Source organism: Heloderma suspectum, chromosome 1 (assembly GCF_057233095.1).
Source record: "Heloderma suspectum isolate Gila_16-S chromosome 1, 16-S_ref, whole genome shotgun sequence".
Classification (NCBI taxonomy): domain Eukaryota; kingdom Metazoa; phylum Chordata; class Lepidosauria; order Squamata; family Helodermatidae; genus Heloderma; species Heloderma suspectum.
Window position 1 is genome coordinate 251,519,418 of NC_139458.1, and position 20,221 is coordinate 251,539,638.

General features: G+C 44.0%; 1 protein-coding gene across 1 annotated transcript in view; it reads right to left on the bottom strand.

Annotated features, from left to right (window-relative positions):
• The window catches only part of PCSK2 (proprotein convertase subtilisin/kexin type 2), a 160,070-nt gene that overhangs the window by 70,777 nt on the left and 69,072 nt on the right, over positions 1–20,221 (bottom strand). Inside the window, exon 3 of the mRNA XM_084830421.1 lies at positions 1,592–1,705. Coding sequence (XP_084686547.1) covers positions 1,592–1,705 — 114 coding nt within the window. The remainder of the gene's footprint in view (positions 1–1,591; positions 1,706–20,221) is intronic.

Below are 20,221 nucleotides of genomic sequence, written 5' to 3' on the forward strand. Positions count from 1 at the left end.
CAAATGGCCATAACACAAACTACAGCCATTCTGTCCATTCACCTCAGTTCAAAGCAAATTAAGTTTCAAACAAACACTTGGGGTTTGTTTGTTTGTTTATGTATTTATTTATTTGTTGTGCTAAATGACAAAATGTTCAGCACAAAATAGCAAAAAATAAATATATAAAAATAAATATTAAACACATACATAATGCAGTAGCACTAAAATCAGTCGTAAAGGGTGCAATGCTATGCATGTTTAGACAGAAAAAGGTCCCAAACAGCATAGATGGCTGGGGAATGCTGGGAGTCGTAGGACTTCTTTCTGTCTAAACATGCACAGGATTGCAGCCTAAAACAACAGAACTAACATGCAATAACCTAAGAAGCAGTAACAGCAAGGCCTTGCTGAAGCTGAAAATGCCTTCTTCTGACAATGGCAGCACACAAGCAGAGTGCCGACCCTTTACAGCGAGCCCCATAGGGAGAGACTTAACTTTGCTTTAAAAGAAATGGCAAGTTAGGGCTGATTTGGAGGTTATTCTGACGGTGGGGCAGCTGCTTTCCCATGGAGCTCTGCTGACATCTGAATGCAGGAACCACTTGGGCAGTGACATGGCTCTCTCTCTTCTGAACATCATTTGCAGAGCAATCCTCACTCGCCCCTGTGGGGGTTATCTACCTGACCACTGATATCTGCCTGATCATTGATATCCACCAACAATATCTGCCTCGGAGGCTCCTGGGACCACTGGCAATATGGAGCTCCTGCCATTTTGGCAGTAGGGGCCAAAAGGAAGCGTTCCAGGGGCATGTGAGAATAGCCTTGAATCTGCTGGATCCAAAGCTCCCTTGTTCACACACCCCCACCACAGCAACCTGAAGCTGGCATAGTTAATTACCCCTGTAATCCCCTTTATTTTGAAACTAAGTCAAGAAGTGCTGGGTAAAAAAATAGGCAAAAGGCCACCCACACCCACCCCACACTCTGCATCCTGCCCTGGCTGCAGCAAGCTGGAAGATGGAGGAGGCAGTTAGGAAGCAGCATTTCCCAGTTCTCCCTTACATACAGTTAGAAGACAAGATCGTCTGCAAGTGGAAGGGAAATACATCATTGGCCCTACTCACATGATTCCTGCATTCAGCATTTTCCAAAGCAGTGTGGCTTAAAGCCATAGAAAAGCTGTCCCTATCCTAGGAACAGAGGAAGCTGCTTTCTACTGAGTCAGGCCCTGGGTCTTTCTAGCCCAGTATTGTTGACGCTGACTGGCAGCAGCGGCTCTCCAGAGTTTCAGGCAGGATTCTTTCCGAGCCCTACCTGGAGATGCTGGGGATTGAACCCGGGACCTTCTGCGTGCCCAGCATGTGCTCTACCCACTGAGCTATACAAACCATTCCTTTGAAAGAGCTTAACATTTGCCAAGTCATGCCAAAATGTATTAGAAATAATAGAGCAAAATCATAATCGGGCAAAATCATGCTATAACAGGGCAAAGTCATGCTTTTTTTCTATTCCAAGATCTGCCTGGGAACTTCCCCATTAGGCAAATCTGAAATTGTTTTCCCGGTGTGGAAAAAAAAAATGGCTAAGAGGCTTCAGTGCTGCTTACCAAGTACCACTGCTTTGTAAATAAAGGATCATTCATGTTGATGTCAATTTCATTGATATCTCTGTATCCTCTCTTCCTCCGCCCAAAGCCTTCTTGCTGCACAGCCTTCTTTACCTGCAATGGTAAATTTTCAAAGAAAGGTGATTCACACAGCGCTGGTATTTGTAAAACAAAAATGGCATTGTCTTTTCACTTGCCACAGGTTGGATCCAGGAACTGCCTTCTGCAAGAGGAAGGGCTCTGCCCATGGAAGGTCCTTTCACCCATTGAGGGGGGGATCCTGCCCCCCCCCCAGCAACCACAGCTCACCCCATTCAGCAGAGTTTCCTGACTCTCTGTGTGGCATTTTCAGGGGCTGGATGGGCTGCCATGGTAAGGAAGGGGCTGGGAAGTCCACTTCTGTCAGCACAGTTGATCCAGTGTAAATCTGGATCTAACCCCATATGGTACTTTTAGGAAAGGCAGGCTAAACACATGAGTAAAAATTCTTAAATAAGATGCCAGTTTTGCTTTCTGTGAGCTACTAAGCCCTTCTCAGGCATTTATCCTGAACTCATGAAGGCAGAAAATGTGTAAGGGGCTGGGGGGCGGGGCTCATGCACCTAACCTCCTATCCCATGTGGCAGCTCCAGCCCCTCCACTCCAGGTCTTTGTGCATTCAGGGAGAAGGTCTTAAAGGAATCCAACTTCAGATCTTTGTGTGAATCACGTCAGTGTCACGAAGAAAGGAGTCGGGGCAGTGCACACCGAGATATCAGGGGTGGAGCCAACACACACTCCTGGCCCCCAACACACCAGAATGCCTGAACAGGGTTTCTGTAAACAGGGATGCAGGTACTACCCTGCCATATCCTTCACCACGTCTATTCTGCAGTTCTCTCAGCAAGCACAGGGGCACACGTCTCTTTTGCTGCTGATACTTATCCATCCTTTCCCATCATTTGTGTCTCCTTGCTATCACCAGGAATCCTGTGCTTTCAAGACTCCCTGTGGTCCTTAATCCTTCATGTGTTTTCTGCTGTTCCTAGAACGGCTTGCTCCTGGGCAGGCCATTCCATCTGCTGATATGGCAAAAGTGCCTTAGGAAGCCACCTAGAGAGATCTAATATTAAGTTCTCCCCCATCCTTCCCCAGCCTGGCGCCTTCCGCATGTTTTGGACTATAATTCCCATCAGCCCCAGCCAGCAGGTCAGGGATGATGAGGGTTGTAGTCCCAAAGGCTGGTCTATCTTGTACTTAATGAATATATTCTCATAAGTGCCTTTGAACTTCAGTGGTTGAAGGGAATAGGTTATAGATCTGAAACAGAGTTGGATATCTTTCCTAACAGTTATTTCCCCCCCAATGGCAGCCAGTTATTTTCTTGAATAGTCAAATGGAAGATACAGAAAAATTCCATCTTATTTTGAATGCAACCTTTGATGATTAAAACAAAGAAGAATGTTTAGACAGATACATTCATTGTCAAGTCCTTACCTGTTCATTTGGGCCTGACAAAATAACTAGATGCATGAGCTTTATCAAAAATAAAAGGTTTATTTTGGAAAATAATTCTTGACATTACACCATGGATGTAAGAGTCAGTGAATGAGACTGGAATGAGACTGGAAGAGATGAAACTGGAATTAGATGAAAATATTGGTAATGAAGTAGAAGAAACTGAACCAGAGAATGGACATATCAGCACTGTCAACCTATGCTGATAATAACTGGTTTTATTTATTTATTTATTTATTTATTCTTTCATTTCATTTCATTTCATTTCATTTCTATACTGCCCAATAGCCGAAGCTCTCTGGGTGGTTCACAAAAATTAAAACCAAAAAGCACACAGTAAAACAATATAAAATATAAAAACATTAAAACCACAACATAACAATACAACCAGAATAAAACCAGAGTAAAATCTAGCAGCAATGCGGAGATTTAAAATACAGATTTAAAACAGCAAAGCTAAAAGTTTAAAATGCTAAAATGCTAAAATGCCTGGGAAAATAAAAAGGTCTTCACCTGGCACCGGAACGAATACAATGTAGCTGCCAGGTGAACCTCACCAGGGAGGTCATTCCACAGCCAGGGTTCCACAGCAGAAAAGGCCCTCCTCCTAATAGCCACCTGCTTCACTTCCCTTGGCAGGGGCTCACGGAGGAGGGCCACTGAGGATGATCTTAAGGTCCAGGCAGGAACATATGGGAGGAGGTGATCTTTCAGATAACCTGGCCCCAAGCCATTTAGGGCTTTGAATGTTAATACCAGCAGTTTGAATCGGGCCCAGAAATGGACTGGCAGCCAGTGCAGCTGGAAAAGTACTGGCATCATATGAGCTCATTGGCCAGTCCCTGTTAACAATCTACCTTCCCTATTTTGGACCATCTGAAGTTTCCGGACCTGGTTTTATACCAGTTTAACTGGTTCTTCACACAGCACATTGTTAAACTATGGAATTTGCTACCAGAAGATATAATGATAGTCACCAACTTGAACAACTTCAAAGTGGATAGACAAATTCATGGAGGATAAGGTTATCAATGGCTACAAGTCATGGTGGTTATATATTACCTCCAGTATTGGAGGTAGTATGCCTCTGAATACCAGTTGCTGTGGAACACAAGTGGGAGGGTGGTCTTGCACTCATGTTCTGCTTATGGGCTTCCCATAGGTATCTGGTGATCCATCATGGCCTTCTTCTTATGTTCTTAACTGTCATCCCCCCACCTCATAATTTTGGGAAAAGTAGTTTGTTGAGGGTAGCTTCCTTTCAGAACTATAGGATGAGATCTAATAAGCTAGGTTTACCCAAGGTTTGGGCAGACCTAGTAGAATTTAAAACCTGGTTTTATACCAGTTTAACTGGTTCTTCACACAGCACATTGTTAAACTATGGAATTTGCTACCAGAAGATATAATGATAGTCACCAGTTTGAACAGCTTCAAAGTGGATAGACAAATTCATGGAGGATAAGGTTATCAATGGCTACAAGTCATGGTGGTTATATATTACCTCCAGTATTGGAGGTAGTATGCCTCTGAATACCAGTTGCTGCGGAACACAAGTGGGAGGGTGGTCTTGCACTCATGTCCTGCTTATGGGCTTCCCATAGGTATCTGGTGATCCATCATGGCCTTCTTCTTATGTTCTTAACTGTCATCCCCCCACCTCATAATTTTGGGAAAAGTAGTTTGTTGAGGGTAGCTTCCTTTCAGAACTATAGGATGAGATCTAATAAGCTAGGTGTACCCAAGGTTTGGGCAGACCTAGTAGAATTTTTGCCCCCCACACACACACACCCTCTTTGAACATCTCCATATCAGAAACTGCTTTGGAAGGTCCCCCCAGTTTTCAAAGACGTTTGTCATCATGTGGTATAGACGACTGATGTTTTAGCCAAGCCCCAAATGGCCTTGAGTAAGTACTCTGTGGAACAAATTGTGTGGTTCTTTGGATCCAAGCCATAGTCGCCAGGGGTCCATAGAGTGGTAATGACTGCCATTGTGGAGTAGGTAAGCCATGAGGTCCTGATCATATCCCCTACTATGTGGTGTTATAAGGACTCCCAGTGTCAGGGGGACATCCCGTTCCCTTGCTCTCACACTAGTCCCAGCTGGAGCAAAATTCTGTTGTCTGTGAAGGAGTACAGAGCAAGTGCCCTTAGGAGGGTGGAGAAGAAGTAGTACCTAATGCCAGATTATAAGGGTCTTAGGAGCACAGCTGTCCTTCTACAGTCAACAAAAAGCTATAATAAGGGGAAGTGAAGAGTCTTTAGGAGGCAAGCACAGCAAAGATGAACAGGATAATTCTAGCAATAGGGTAAGGTTGCAATAGAGCACTCTTCCCCAACCTACCACCCTCCAAATGTTTTGGATTTCAACACTCATTGGCCCCAGCCAGCATGGCCAATGGTCAGGAATGCTGGGAGTTGCAGTCCAAAACAGCTGGAGGGCACCAGGTTTGGGAAGGCTGAAGTAGAGATATTTATTAACACACACTCATGTAGACACTTGCATACAGTCTATTAAAGTACGAAGTTCCCCAGACCTTGGGCCCTTCCTCTGTGCTTGAAGCAGAGGTGGGCTGCCTTCAGTACACCTCTACTATTATTCAAAGCCAGGGAGAGGGTGAGAGGAATTCTGGGTAGAAGGAAATAGTTCCATAGAACAGCTAACAGTAGCAATGGCTGAAAGTTCCAAGTCAGTGCACTCAGGATTGGGCTGTTAGTGCGTATTCAGTGTAGTCGGGGGCTAAACAAGAAGTGGAATGAGACAGATAAATTGAACACTGAATCATTAAGAGTCACAAGCTGGGGTTTATGCTGTCATAAAAAGAGATCCCCAATTGTTAAAACTAGAAACCTTCAGCCGGTGACAGAAATTTTTTTTCCCCCAGAGCACATAATTAACCAATGGAACATTACCATGTCATAAGGAATTATGAAGGTAAAGCACTAAGAAGGATTCAGAAAAGGATTAAAGGTTTACATGAATGAAGATTTCATGACCAGAATGGACAAGGTATAGAGGAAATGAAAGTGCAGTCACTGCTTTGGACAGAAGTCAACTGTGGGTGGTTTTAAAAGCAAAAGCAAGAAGGAGGAGAGCCCTCAAGGAAGAGTGCCAAACAAATCAATGGGCCCTCAATATAACAAGGAAACTTGAGAAAAGAATATATTTGATATATATAAAAAAGTAGATACATGCACACCAAATAGGACTAGCTGTAACAGGTAGAAGTACAAGGTCTCAAATAGACAGTGGACCAACATATCTGAAAAACACAGCCAGGTGTGGTAACAATATAATTAAAAAAAAAAAAAACCTCTGTGTAGCAAGAATGTAGATATGACAATATTGCAGCCACAGAATCAAAATAGATGATAAGCTATTAATAAACTTGGGAAATACAGATGATGTGACATCTACAATGGAAAAATAAGTGAATTAAACAATTGGTGACAACGAATAATATGTATTTACCTTTCAAGTACAATGAGAAAATACCTCTTAATATTAACAATGCTAAATATACTCATACAAAAGTGAATATACTCGTACTGAAGTAGCACATGAGTATTACTATTAGACTAGCAATAACAATAGTAAATAGTGACAACAGCTCCAGAATTTGATGCTGTTTCTGTACTTCATGAGAAAGAGAAACTTTTGTTAATGAGTAATTGCTGTGTAGCCAGACTGAGTACCGCTCCAATAACAGATCCATTTCTAAAGACACAATAGGAAGGCAAAGATAACCCTCACAAGAGGCTAATACAGATATGAATAATAATGATAAAATTTAACTTAAGCCTTACATTTGATTTTTGAATTGAAGCAATGGACTACAACTTCCATAGTCCTGTTTGGTGTGTATGTATCTACTTTTTATATATATCAAATATATTCTTATCTTGAGTTTTGTTGTTATACTGAGGGTCCGTTGAGTTCTTTGGTGGTTTTAAAACCAACCAACAAGGACAAGGTTCCCAAAGAACTGATTCCAACCAAACACTCTAAGTGCAAGGAACCAATCACAATACACTGGACTAATAATTGAGTATTTTTGTGCAAATTATAATTAGTATTAATAAATAAATTTTCAACCAACAATATCAGAACAGATCTTACAAACTATTTCACTATATATTTTACAAAGGAGTTGTATCAAACAATCTCCAGTTGTATCTGGAAGACTACAAATGTTTAAACAATTTTCAAGCAGATACAGTTTTAAATGCTGTTTTTAAACTACACCAACGGACCCCATTTCGAACAGGAAATCCTCCTCAGGTATTAGGACAAAGATAACTAGTCCTGACAGATTTTATACAATACAATTTTTAACAAGTTGATAATGTTGGAAAGACAATCCTAAATAACTGTAGGCTCAGTGCTCTGGCAGATAATAAAGGCAAAATAGCCTATTTTTAACATGGGTAGCAGTGAGATAAATCCTCTGAAAAGAAAAAAACAAACACAATTTCAGTTGTTTCAAATACTACCAGGTTGACGAAGGCTTCTCATGACATTTGTGACCATAACATATTAATTTCCATGTCTTTCCTAACCTGTCCTATGGGCTTAATACTGAAGGGTAGATAAAATAAAAAGGCAGATGGTATGGAGAGGCATACATATTCACTTTAATAGTGAATATGTCATGACAAGGAATAGCTGATAGAACTCAAGTTGACCCAACCTTTATCTAGAATGCAAGATTCCTCTCTCTGTGTCACGCACGCACACACACACACACTATGGAAAACCCTATGGGTCACATATGGTTATCAAATTTTGAGCCTAAGGGCACAGTCCTATACATGTTTAGACAGAAAAAAGTCCTACAACTCCCAGCATTCCCCAGCCAGAATGTCTGGCTGGGGAATGCTGGGAGATGTAGGACTTTTTTTCTGTCTAAACATGCATAGGATTGTGCCCTAGGTGTATCTGGTTAGTCTGCATTCAGTGTCCATCCACCCTATATTAATGGAAAATATTTGACACAACGAGAACTTCCTATTCTAAGGATGTGTGAGTCAGCAAAACTCGGGCTTGCCAAAGTTCTCCACATTCCATCTCAAAGCTCATTCTGACTCAAGTATGTATCAGTTTGCGAGCTAACTCCCACCCAAAAATCCATGCATATTTTTTTGCATATTTTCCAAATGAATGCCTCAATTGTGCACATCTTTGAAATGTACATATTCTCCCATTGATTAAAGTGTATTTGTGAGCATTTTTCAAAAGTATGCATGCTGTTGAATGCATTTTTGGGGTCCATGAATCACATTGGAAGCTCAGAAATGTATATGGTCTTGGACAGCAGATTGCATCTGAGTCCATGTTCAGTCTAGAAGGTGTGACCTGGGTAAATCTGGATAAAAAGTGATCTGAAATGAATGTCTCACACATCCCTATCCTACTCTGGCAGGTTTTCAAGGATGGCAACTGACTAAAATATTTCTTTTAGAATTTAAGACGTTTTTCTATACTGTTACTCAGTCTTTTTTATAGAAAGACTAGAGATGTAAAATGTCTGGAAATAATAAAGCCATGGGGAATTTTTTTTAATCCTTTCTGTAAGATTACCAACATAATTATTTATTTTGTTCTTTATTAAAATTATTGATCTAATGTATATTTTACTGATAGATATTTATGCTCAGTTTCCCAACATGTGAGTAGAGTCACCATTGTGCATTCTTGACAGTAAATGTGTCAAGAATGACAACGTGGGTTTTGATCTATAGAATCCTGTGCTTCTGATGCTGTAGCAGTCATTTAATGTCATTCTAATCTATTCAGACAATAATTACAAATTTACTAACTGAGTTTACTTTTAAAAGTTTTAAAATATATGGATAATTTTATGAGCAAACTAAGTCATACATAAAATTACTTTATGAACAGAAAGGCTGCTTTATGTTCCTAAAGCAGCCCTCCCCAACCTGGTGCCTTCCAAATGATTTGGACCACAGTGCCCAGCATTCCTGGCCATGCTGCCTGAGGCTGATGGGAGCTGAAGTCCAAAATATCTGGAAGGCAGCAGGTTGGGGAAGGTTGTCTTAAAGCAACAAAGTGACTTTAGATTTGTAAAAGTGCTAAAAAAAAAAAAGAAAGAAAGAAAAGTATTGCTTATTTTTCAAATTTTCCATAATTTCCAATTTTTCCAAAACAAACCAGAACCCCCTAGTTTTTTCCATGGTCTCAGAATTTCCAGAAAGTTTACATCTCTAACTCTAACCATTATAGTACACAGGCTCTCAACATAGCTGTCCAAAAAGTATGCTTGTATGCTACACATGTTTGCAAACAGATGCTTGCAGATCCATCCTTTACATATTTAGATGTACCCTTAGGACATCTTGAATATGTTCCTAAAAATATAATGTTTGACCCTTTCTCTTTTACCAGTAATAAAAGACTGTTTTTATAGCACACAGCTATGCTTGGCTTTCAGTCTAGCTTTAACCAACAAATTGAAAAATTCTATTTATCCCTGGATAGGGAGACTATTAACAATAATGACTCTTCATGTTGGTTTGCAGTCATTAAAAAAGGCCACCAGTTTTCAAACAACCATTGCCTATCCACTTGCAAGGGAGGCCTTTACAGAGTTAAGATTCCAACAGATGCCATTGGTAGGGGTGTACGAAACCCCACTTATCTCCATCCGCTGGGGTCCGCAGGAGGGGGGAGGTGATCTGGTACGGTGCACTGGGGTCTGCAGGGGGGGAGGCGATCCGTCCCTCCCCCCTGGAATCCTCCCCGGCCAGCTTCACTCTGCAGCAAGACCGCAGAGCCACTGGCCGGGGCCAGCCGCAGTGGGACTTCCGGCCACAGCCAGGATGCGGCCGCAAATGGCGGCCACTACGCCGGCCGCCATTTGCATTCCTGCCAAGCCATGATAGGCTACATAGATACTTACGTAGGCTATCACGGCTTGGCGGGGACGCAAATGGCGGCCACTACAACGGCCGCCATTTGCAGCCACAGCAGCCCGGCAGCGGCCAGAAGATGACCTGGAGCCGCCACCGCTGGAGCTGCCGCTGCCACTGCTGCCAGGTAGGTCTGTTCCGGGGGGGGATTTTGGGGGGTGGCGGGGGGTAGTCAGTTCCACCACGGACTCCGGGGGGGGCAGATTCTAAAGAATCTAAAGAATCCGGCCTCACTGGAGTTCGTGGCGGAATTCTCCAACATCCCTAGCCATCAGCAGGTCCTTCCACATCCTTGAGTCATAGACTCCGTATTTGTGGAAATGGTTGTGTGAAGGACCTAGTGCGTCATTTATGGTGCTGTCCATTGTATTCTTGTCCTAGAGAGTGGTTTTTGTCTCACATTGTGTTGCAACGTAACAGGTGGCCAATTCAGAATATAATAATCCACCTGCCGTCTGATGAGCAGGAGTACATCTCTTATCAAGCCACATTGTATGCGACTGCAGCAAAGAAAATTAGAGCAAGAACTTTGAATGAGATGGCAGTAGACTGTAAGGGGGATTCAGTGATCTGATAGGGCTAACCTTGTGAGGAACTTTAGTAAGTTTTAAAGTCTATTTTAAACTTGAGCGTTTCTAAATTGCAAGTGTAATTTCATCTTATTTCTATCTCAGTTTTTTTTTAAAAAATCAGCAGTGATTTCACTGTCAGACTTCTTGAGTAATTTTAGTAAGATTCATGGTACATCTAAAATACAAAGGTTTTAAGGTGCATTCTAAACATGAATTGTTTTAAATGAAATGTGTAATTTTCCCCTCTTTACCCTGATGGATGACTTTGTGTTATGTTTAGTTCTCTGCTGAATGCTGCCCAGTATTTTGGGGAACTTTTTGTCTCCCTCCAAAAAAGGCATTGTTTTTTCTGCCTTTTTCACAGGAAGGGGGAGAATTTCAGAGAATTTTCTCCTTGGGGTGGGGGACAGGGTTTCCACCTTCCTTTTTTTTAGTGTAGGTGATCCTTGATGGGTCTTCTTTCTGCTTTTTATTTAAAACACACACACACACACCCTGCACTTGCAGGAGCCCAGGACTCTTCTCCAGCCAGAAGTTCTTCCTGAATGCCTATTGGAGAGGGCAAGGCCACATAGTCTCTTGGGAGTTCAGAAAGAACTGCCTGGCTGGAGGAGAGTTCTAGGCTCCTGCAAATGCAGAGGGTGTTTTAAAAAAATTGAAAAAAAAAACCCTCAATAATTGCCTACACTTAAAAAGGTATGTAGAAACCCTGTCCCCCTCCCAAAGGTGAAAATTCTCCAAAATTCTCACCTCTCCCTGTCTCTTTTGCCAGAATTTTCATTCCCCGCCCCCAAAATGCCAAAAATTGAAGAATTGACATTTTCAGCACAGCACTAATTATGTTGTTCTGCAGTGGCCTATGGCTAAAAGCAATAAACATATGATGATGATGGAAAGACTGTTTTAATAGTCGTCTAATCATTTGCATTCATAAAATTCCTATATTTAGAGCACTCCCTCCCCCTGCTGCCACATGCATGACTAGATCATTAACAAGTTCCTTACTGGGTGTCCATTAGAGAAAAGAATCTACACATTTCAGAAGATGGCTTTATGATTATAAAATATTAACATGAAAAATAACATTTAAGTATTGAGTTTTAATATACTTCCACTTAGGCATAATGCATAAAATAACTGGGATGCTAATAAACCAGCAGGACAGCCAGGCAGAACAAATTAACAAATTCATCAATCGACTACATGACTACTCCTGGGGGAGGGGAGGAAAGTCATCATAATACTGTAAACTGAACCCATGCTGTGTATGCCAAGGAATGCCAAGAAAATTGCCTCTGAATTTTAATGGAATACAGTTAACAGGACTCCTGAGCCAGACTTATGAGAATCAGCCTTGATATCTTCCATGTGCTGCACCAGCATGAGCCATGATGAACTTAACCAGGGATGAATCTTACTAAGATTATTCTACTGTATTTCTTTACCCAGATACCACATCCAAATCCTCCTTTTTATAGCATGTAATGGAGGAACAGAGAAATTGCCATTGGTGCGCATTGCCAGAGATATGCATGCGCTTGCACATCCATTTGCATATGTGCACTTTTCTCTTGTAACAGGGACTTGATTGGGGGGGCAGGGGGTTGGGGGGCTAACAAAAATAAATGATTGGCTTTGGAGATATATGTTTACAACTTGTCACCAAGAATATGCTCACAGCAAAACAAGAGAAAAGGTGAGTAGAGGAGCCAGAATGAAGGAAACATCCCTGAGAAATCCAAGAATAGAGGCAGACTTGCTCAGTAATATTGCCTGATGGAGCAGCCCCTCCTCCAGGGCTGACCCAAGACAATTTGCTGCCTGAGGCAAAGGACAAGATGGTGCCCCCTCCATTCCAATTACAGAAGCTGACAGGACTGGCAGTTGACTTACTTGGACATTGGTGATGGGACAGCATCCTCCACCTCACCACAGAGCATCAGGTTAGCATCAGGGGTGCATGGCAGGCTGCCTGGAACATACAGCTCTGTCCTCCAAGGGAGGGGAATGTGGAATGGGCTGCCACTGCAGCTCTCTCCACACACCAAGTATTTGCCACCTGAGGAGACTGCCTCACTCTGCCTAATGATAGAGCCGGCCCTGCCACCTCCTCCCACTTAACTTGACTGACTTGAGCCACCCACTATTCCTGCCACCCTTCCCATTCAGAACCCCAATATCCTCCTTTTTCTCTTTTACTCCCCGCCCCCCAATCCTTTCAAACAATGTTCAGGTCCAGGAGAGTGTTTCCCACCTCTACCTGAAAAAAAATGTCTCTTTATTAAAATAGGCTGGTATATACATGCAGCAGACTGAAATGGAAATTAGGTGGTAGAATGGAAAGCACCATGCTGGACTCCAGGTTGGGGATACCACTAATTTATTTTACTTGGTTTATTTAAGGCATTTACCTCACTTTTCAGCTGAAAAGTAGGGCTATGCATGGACTCTCCCGCCCCACCCCGGCTTCAGAAGCCGCTTCGGATCTTCCAAAGTGGCCCCGCTCTGCTTCAGACCAATTCAGACCCCATCCTCTTTGACTCGGATCCAAACCCAAAGCAAGATTTGGACATCCGAATTAGGGCTTTTAACCGAATTAATCCATAGTCCGAATAATGAGTCAAAGCAAGCTGCTTTGGAGGTGCCTCTGCATGATACGAGATGGAGCAGAACAGCAACGAGGTGCCCTGAAGCGAAGCAGCATGTGAGACAGCCTGGCGCCAAAAGTATCAACTTGAGAAAGTTCAGCGAGGGGTCGAGGAGGAGGGAGGGGGGAAGGGAGGGGGAGGAGGAGGAGGAGGGAGCTTTGGCAAATGGAAACTCTAATTGCCAAATCAGGGTTGAACATAACCCAGCAATCTCCAATCAGTGACAGTGGGGATGGGGCGGGGAGAGTCTGAATTACTGGAGAAAAACAGCTGCATTTCAGAGACAGAGATAATTCTGGTGGTGTTACTTACGGATGTGAGAACCCACCCCTGTCTGGGTTCTCGAGACAGCCACGCACCCATCCCCTGCTCTGCTCACCAGTCCCTCCATCTCCACCACAATCACCATGGTTTTAAAAAACGTGGCAGTTGGAAGTCTATGTGCACATAGGCTGATATGCAAAAGGTGCCATGAATCTTGAGCATATGGGCGATTCACAGCACTTTTTGTGTATACACAAAGCACTGTGAATAACCCGGGCAGGAGGAGGAAGAGGCACAGCCCACGCCCCAGCCGCTCACTAGCTATCTCCTACTCATGAGCAGGAGGTGGCTAGTGGCAGGGGGGTGCACCATGCCTCCTCCTCCTCCTGCCTGGTCGGCTGTCAAGAGCAGCTGACGAGCAGCATGGCACAAGCCCCAACCACTCCCCAACCATCTCCTCCTCATGACCAGGGGACAGCTAGCGGTCCTTGACAGCTGAGCAGGCAAGAGGCGGCGGCAGCGCGGGGCTGAGAGGCAGAGTGTCAGGGTGGACACTGAGCCCATAGAATCCCAGAGCAGTTCTGATTCTGAGGAAGAGCAGTCGCTCCTGGGAGAGGAGCGCGCTCCTCTTTCCCAGGGCCAACAGCTGATGGAGATTCCTCCCACCAGCATTCCTAGCTTAGATAGCAGTCCTGGGAGTGACAGAGCGCGGGAAGCAGACTTGATGGACGTGCGACGCCGACTCAGAGAGCGACGCCAAATGGAGGGCGCAGAAAGGAGGCGTAGTGCCCGGTTGGCACGCAAACAACGGCTGCGCCCAGAGGATCCAAGGGAAAAGGGGAGGGACTCTCCCTAGTCCTTAAGTTCAGGGGTCTGCCAGTAATTCCCTTTCAAACGGGGACCAACTGTTCCAACTTAGGGCATAAGTACTCTGCTGCTCATATCTAGTTGCTAACGGTAGAGTTGTTAAGTTGTAAAAGAGGAATAAAGCTTTGAAAAGAATCCCTTTGTCTGTGTCTGGACTTGGCTACTGGATTAGACTGAAAGAGACCTCCAAGGAGCCCTTGACACAGAGCTCTTTGCTTTGAGAATTCTTGTGGGGAAAAATCAAATTTCAGCTGCACCTAGCACAAAAAGTGCTGGGCCAAACTGTCTGAAATTTGGCAGGTAGGGGCTGACACATTCCCAGATGTCCAGTATTTATCATTAACACTGAAAAAGTGATGTCCGTTTCTGTTTTCCAATGCAAGTCAATGGGAAAACGTCAAGTCTGAATGATCCAGATATCCAAATCTTGCTTCAGATCCGAAGCAAAGCGAGTTGGGTCCAAATCACTCTGAAGTGAAGTGGAGCTGCTTTACAAGGTCTGAAGCAGCATCCAAAGCAAAGCGGGGGGGTGTCCATGCACAGTCCTAATCTGAATCACTCATTTTTGACATTTTCCCATTGACTTGCATGAGAAAACACAAATGTCCGTAGCTTTTCAGTTTTTAAGAAACATATATGAAATTTGGAGACCTCTCAGTCTCCCTGGAGGGGTTTCAACCTTCCAAATTTCAGACAGTTTGGCCTAGTGGATTTTGTTCTATGCACAGGTAAAATTTGATTTTTTCCACAAAAACTATCTAAGCAAAGAGCTATAACTTTTCACTGTTTCCACAGAAGTGCTTGACATCTGGGCCCTTCTCAGCCCCCCTGGAGGGCATCCCACCTGCCAAATCTCAGACAGTTTGGCTCCGGAGTTTTTGTGCAAGAAGCAGGTAAAATGTGCTGTTCTCATAAACTCAAACTAAAGTTCATAAAGGGATAATCAAGTTAGGTGTTGAAGCAGTGAGGAGGTCACTATCCCTAAACTCTGCTGTAGGTTTCTTTGAAGTGCAAATAGTACTACTTTCCTATTCACAAGCAATAACTTCAGGGTCTCCTTGGCTGAATTGCCTGGGAAAACACTGGCTGGTAGGCAGGAAGCTAACAAAGGCAGCAACCCTGCCAGGAGGGCACATTGACCTAAATGGAGAGCAACGACAGTTGTCTACCAGACTGACAGAGGCAGGAAGCAACACAGCAGCACCTTGTCCACCTCTGCCCCTGCCAAGACCCCGAGGATGCCTCATATTGGGCTGGCTGGCTTTGCAACACACAGTGTAGTATTATATTATTGAAATAATAGCAGTTAATGTGTGTAGTGCTTAGCCCACTGTTTTTGGAAATGTGGACTGTGTGTACTCCTTTGACACACACTGTTTGCTTGTCCACACAGCACACACACACACTCTTACACACGAGCAGAAGAAAAACACTAAACTACAAGCAAAGGGGCAGGGACTAACTATAATCCTAACAGAAGAGAAAGGGGGGGTGGAGACCACTGCTCTAGCCAAATAACGTTCAGACAGTCCTCTCCTTTCCAGTAAAACCACCTGTCTCACAATGAGCAAACGGAGGCTGACTCACAGCAAAGCTCACTCACTCCTCCTCCTCATCCATCTCCTTCCCCCTTCCCCCGCCCCTCCCGGTGGCTGGATCTCTCTCAAATTGATACATTTTGCACATCCACCTCCTCTCCCCTTCCCCCTCCCTCCCCCTCCCCCTCCCCCTCCGTGTGATCTTTCAGAAGTTGATAGATTTTGGAGACAGCCAGTCTGGGCTGCTCAAAAGGCATAAGAAGAGCTCTGAATATACAAGGTGGACCAAGTGCTTTGTAGGTGACCTGCTTTGGTTTGGGGCACCTTGGTGCTGTTCCGATCTGCTTCGTAGGAAGACGAAGCACCTCCAAATCAGCCCACTCTGAATCACCTCGTTATTTGGGCTTTGGACCGAAGTGGTGCACAGCCCTACTGGAAAGACTCACAGAACAGCTTATATAAGATCAGTTACAAACAAGACGGCCCCTACCTGCAGACTTATAATCCAAAACAGAGTGGGGAACTTCTGGAGGTTTGGGGCCACATTACTCACCCAGAACACACTGAGGGCCGCACCCCACCCCCACTGCTGCTGCAATTGCTGGCAATGAATTTACTGCGGAAGCCAAAAAAGCAGTGGTTTTACTTGCAAAGAAGGCACGCAGGGAGCACACCCTATTTGCAAACAGAATCACACTGCTGAGGGGGCTCCAGCAGCACAATTCTTGAGAGCAATGTGCATCTTCCCCACACACCTTGTTTGCAAGAGAAATCACTGGGGGGGGGGTTATGCTGTCACTGCTGCAGCAAATTCAGTGGCAGCAGGCACAGGGGGCAATAGAATGGCCAGGGGAGTGCATGCCATGTGTTGCCCACCCTGATCTAAAAGATATGACACCACAGGCAAAAAGGATAAAGAAGAGGGAAGAGAAAAACAAGTGATCTCAGGCACTTCTTTTAAAATGTTACATTGCAGTTCTTATGATGACCAGCTGGAATGGAAAATGGAATGCAGAACCTTTTGGTGCTCGTCATGTTAAAACAAAACAAAACCTCCTTGGAAATAGAAAATGGGCACATAAGGGAGAAAAGTGTGTCTCCCAGCCCCATTGCCAGCTGCTCTGGTTTTCTATTAGCAAGGAGTTCTTTGTTTTGTCTTTGCTTAGGGAAGCATTAATAAATGTAACCCCCCACCTGCGGTCAATATTCACCTACATCTCTTCTGTTGCATGTGTACACCTGGCCATCCTCTGGACTCACCATCAATCACTCAGCTGGCCACTAATGAATCGCCAAACAAAGAGGAAATGCCACCCTCTGTACAATATTTGGAGAGGGAGCGAAGTTCCACAACACCACAAGCATATACACAGGCCCATTAAAGCTCTCATCGTTTTTATAGACCACCCCTCCTACCTGGTCAATTATCACATTGTTAAAAGCCTCATAAAATGCTCAGTCTTCCTTTTCTACAGCTCATTGGTACAACCTGTTGTGATGGTCTCTGAGAGGGCTGCAGAGCCAGTAAGTCTGTGAAATTCAATAGGACCCATTGGAGGGAGCATATTGGAGGAGCAAAAGTAAAGTCGCAGGCTGGAAGTGGTGAGCTGCTGCTCATGGCACACAGAATTAGGGGTGCTGGAGAATTCCGCTGCAGACTCCAATAAAGCCAGATTCCAGAGAATCCGACCTCCAGAGTCCTTGGTGGAGTGGATGCACTTACCTCTGGCTCTGGAGGATTTCCCATGGGACAGCTCCCTATAAGGCGCGATATGCTAATGGCTCCTGCCATTAGCCAATCGCAAGGAAAAATACAGCTGTAAATGGCATATTTTATGCCATTTGTGGCTGTAAAGCGCTGACTTTGACCTAAATACAGCCATAAATGGCTGCAATTTAGGTAAAGTTTATGGCTGCAAACGGCATGCAATACGCCATTTACGGCTGTATTTTTTTCCTGTGATAGGCTAATGGCAGCCGCCATTAGCGTATCGTGCCTTATAGGGAGCTGGAGAGCCACTCCGCAAATTGCAGTGGATGTGGCTGGGCTCCTGAGGATTCCACAGGGCCCCAAGCAGCACAGATGGCCCCTCCATAGACCCCCCCCCCCAGACTGGACTGGGGGGTTCGTACATCACTACACAGAATATATGCCCAACAACCCCACAGCCATTGATACTGCATTAGCCAAACTATGCTGTGGCAGAAATGTAGGCAATCAAATGTGACAGAAGAAAGAATAAGTTTAGGACTGCCATTTGACTAGAAACAATGTTGAAACATATTCCTTTGCTCAGGCACTATGGCAGTGTTCTAAATTCTGTCCAGAAAGCTCTTGATTTGCTTGGATTCTTTTAAAGCAAGCCTGCACAAATTGTAACTTGCCAAAACAAACTAAACCAACCAACAGCCCTGTATGGCGGCCCACCGGATGCTCGATAAGCTGCCCCTTTTTGCTACTGATTTTGGACTACAAGGGCTGGTTGTCAAGAACCTGGAAGGCTGCAATACATGTCTGACAGACTGTTTGGGGCCTCTTCTGTTTTAGGGGAGGGGCATGGCTCAGTGGTAAAGTACCTGTAGAAGGTCCCAGACTCAATCCATGCCCTCTTCAGGTAGGGCTAGGAAAGAATCCTGCCTGAAACCCTGGAGAGCCGCTGCTGGTCAGTGTCGACCAGGGGAGGTTGGTGGCTCCTCTTTCAGTGGGGTAGTGAATCTGCTCTGGGTTTCAGTCAGAACTCTAAAGGAGCTATTCAAGGTGCTGAACTCATTTTGGGGCATGGATTCAGCCTTTGGATAGCTCCTTTGGAGTTCTGAGTGGTTCTGACTGAAACCCAGAGCGGATTTACCACCCCACTGAAATAGGAGCCACCAGCCTCCACTGGTGTCGACAATACTGGGCTAAATGAACCAATGGACTCATTCAATATAAGGCCGCTTCAGAGGTTCCTATGATAGGTCACAAGTGTGGGAAGCCTGCTCTGGTGCCAGGTCACCCCACTCAAAAAATGACTTCCTGCTGTGGGCATCTCTCTTGGTTTAGAGGAAGAAGAAAAAAGCAAACAATAACTCTGACCTAAATGACACTAATCAGACAGCCAATCAAAAACTAAAAAACCTGGGATGGCTCATATGACTTTTTCTCACACATTGAGTTGGCCTTGCGTATGGTCCAACATAAACTGAGATCCTGGATCAACACATCTTCATAAGGTGTGGACAGATGCTAAACCAATCATGAATCAAGGAGCCCAGATCCATGTTGGCTTTAGCGCATTAAGAGAGCAATGCTATGGGTCCTACACAGCATTTGAGGAGGCCATGGGTTGCAGTGTATCTCCCCCTCCAAGGCCAGAGATAGACCTCTAACCTCAGAGGAGATCCAGCTATGGATGGACAGAGGACTTTGAGACTGGAATCCTCTACCATTTGGGTTAGATGCTCACAGGATTGCTCTCTAAAATTGTTATGGAACCTGGGCTTTTATTCAACTTGATTTTAATCCTTTTGTTGATGTTCTCCAAACTAGGCACTTGTGGAAGTCAAAGAGGAAATGAATGTTGGGAGTTTTGGCCAGTGGCACAAGTGGGACTTAACTCTTTTCTCCTTAGTAGGAAGAAACTTTGTCCATAGTAGGAACTGCCTAAAAAAGAGGAGACACACAACCCCAAAAGGAGAAAAAAGAGGAGAGTGATTTGCATAAAATTTCCACATGTTAATTTATATGTATAGATGCAAATTTAGAAATAATTATTATAATTTAAATGAAAATATGGTACCTTTCATCATAGTGTAGAAGTCTGTGACCAGGTGACCTGTGTGCCTTGCTCAACCTGCTTTCCAGGTGCTAACTTTTCATGGGCAACAGTTTTTATGTTTCATTATCTTTAAATGGGAATTGGACAGGGCAGCGCTTCAAACAGAGTATCCCTTCAAACAGAGGACGATCCTCTGTAAAAGAGGACACCTGGACACCCTAGCTGAGAGCCTCATTTTTTACAACATCTCTCTGAATTTGAATCTCCGTGTTAAATTTCTCAGCAGTCACATAATTATCCCTTCTAAAGATTTCCTTAGCTCTCAATGGATTTTTCCCCATGCCTCTATCAAAATTGTTAATTTACTTAATCATATAAATTTAGGGAGGTGAAAATTCATAGCATCACATGCTGACCTGGCTACAACCCATTTGTGACTTCCCTAAGTCTTTATTGTGGCTTGGTAAATTAGAGAAGCTTTTTTAAAAATTAAAAAAAGAAAACAAAAGTCGGTGAAAAGAATCAATATTTTTCTCCATTTAGTCAGCCTCCCA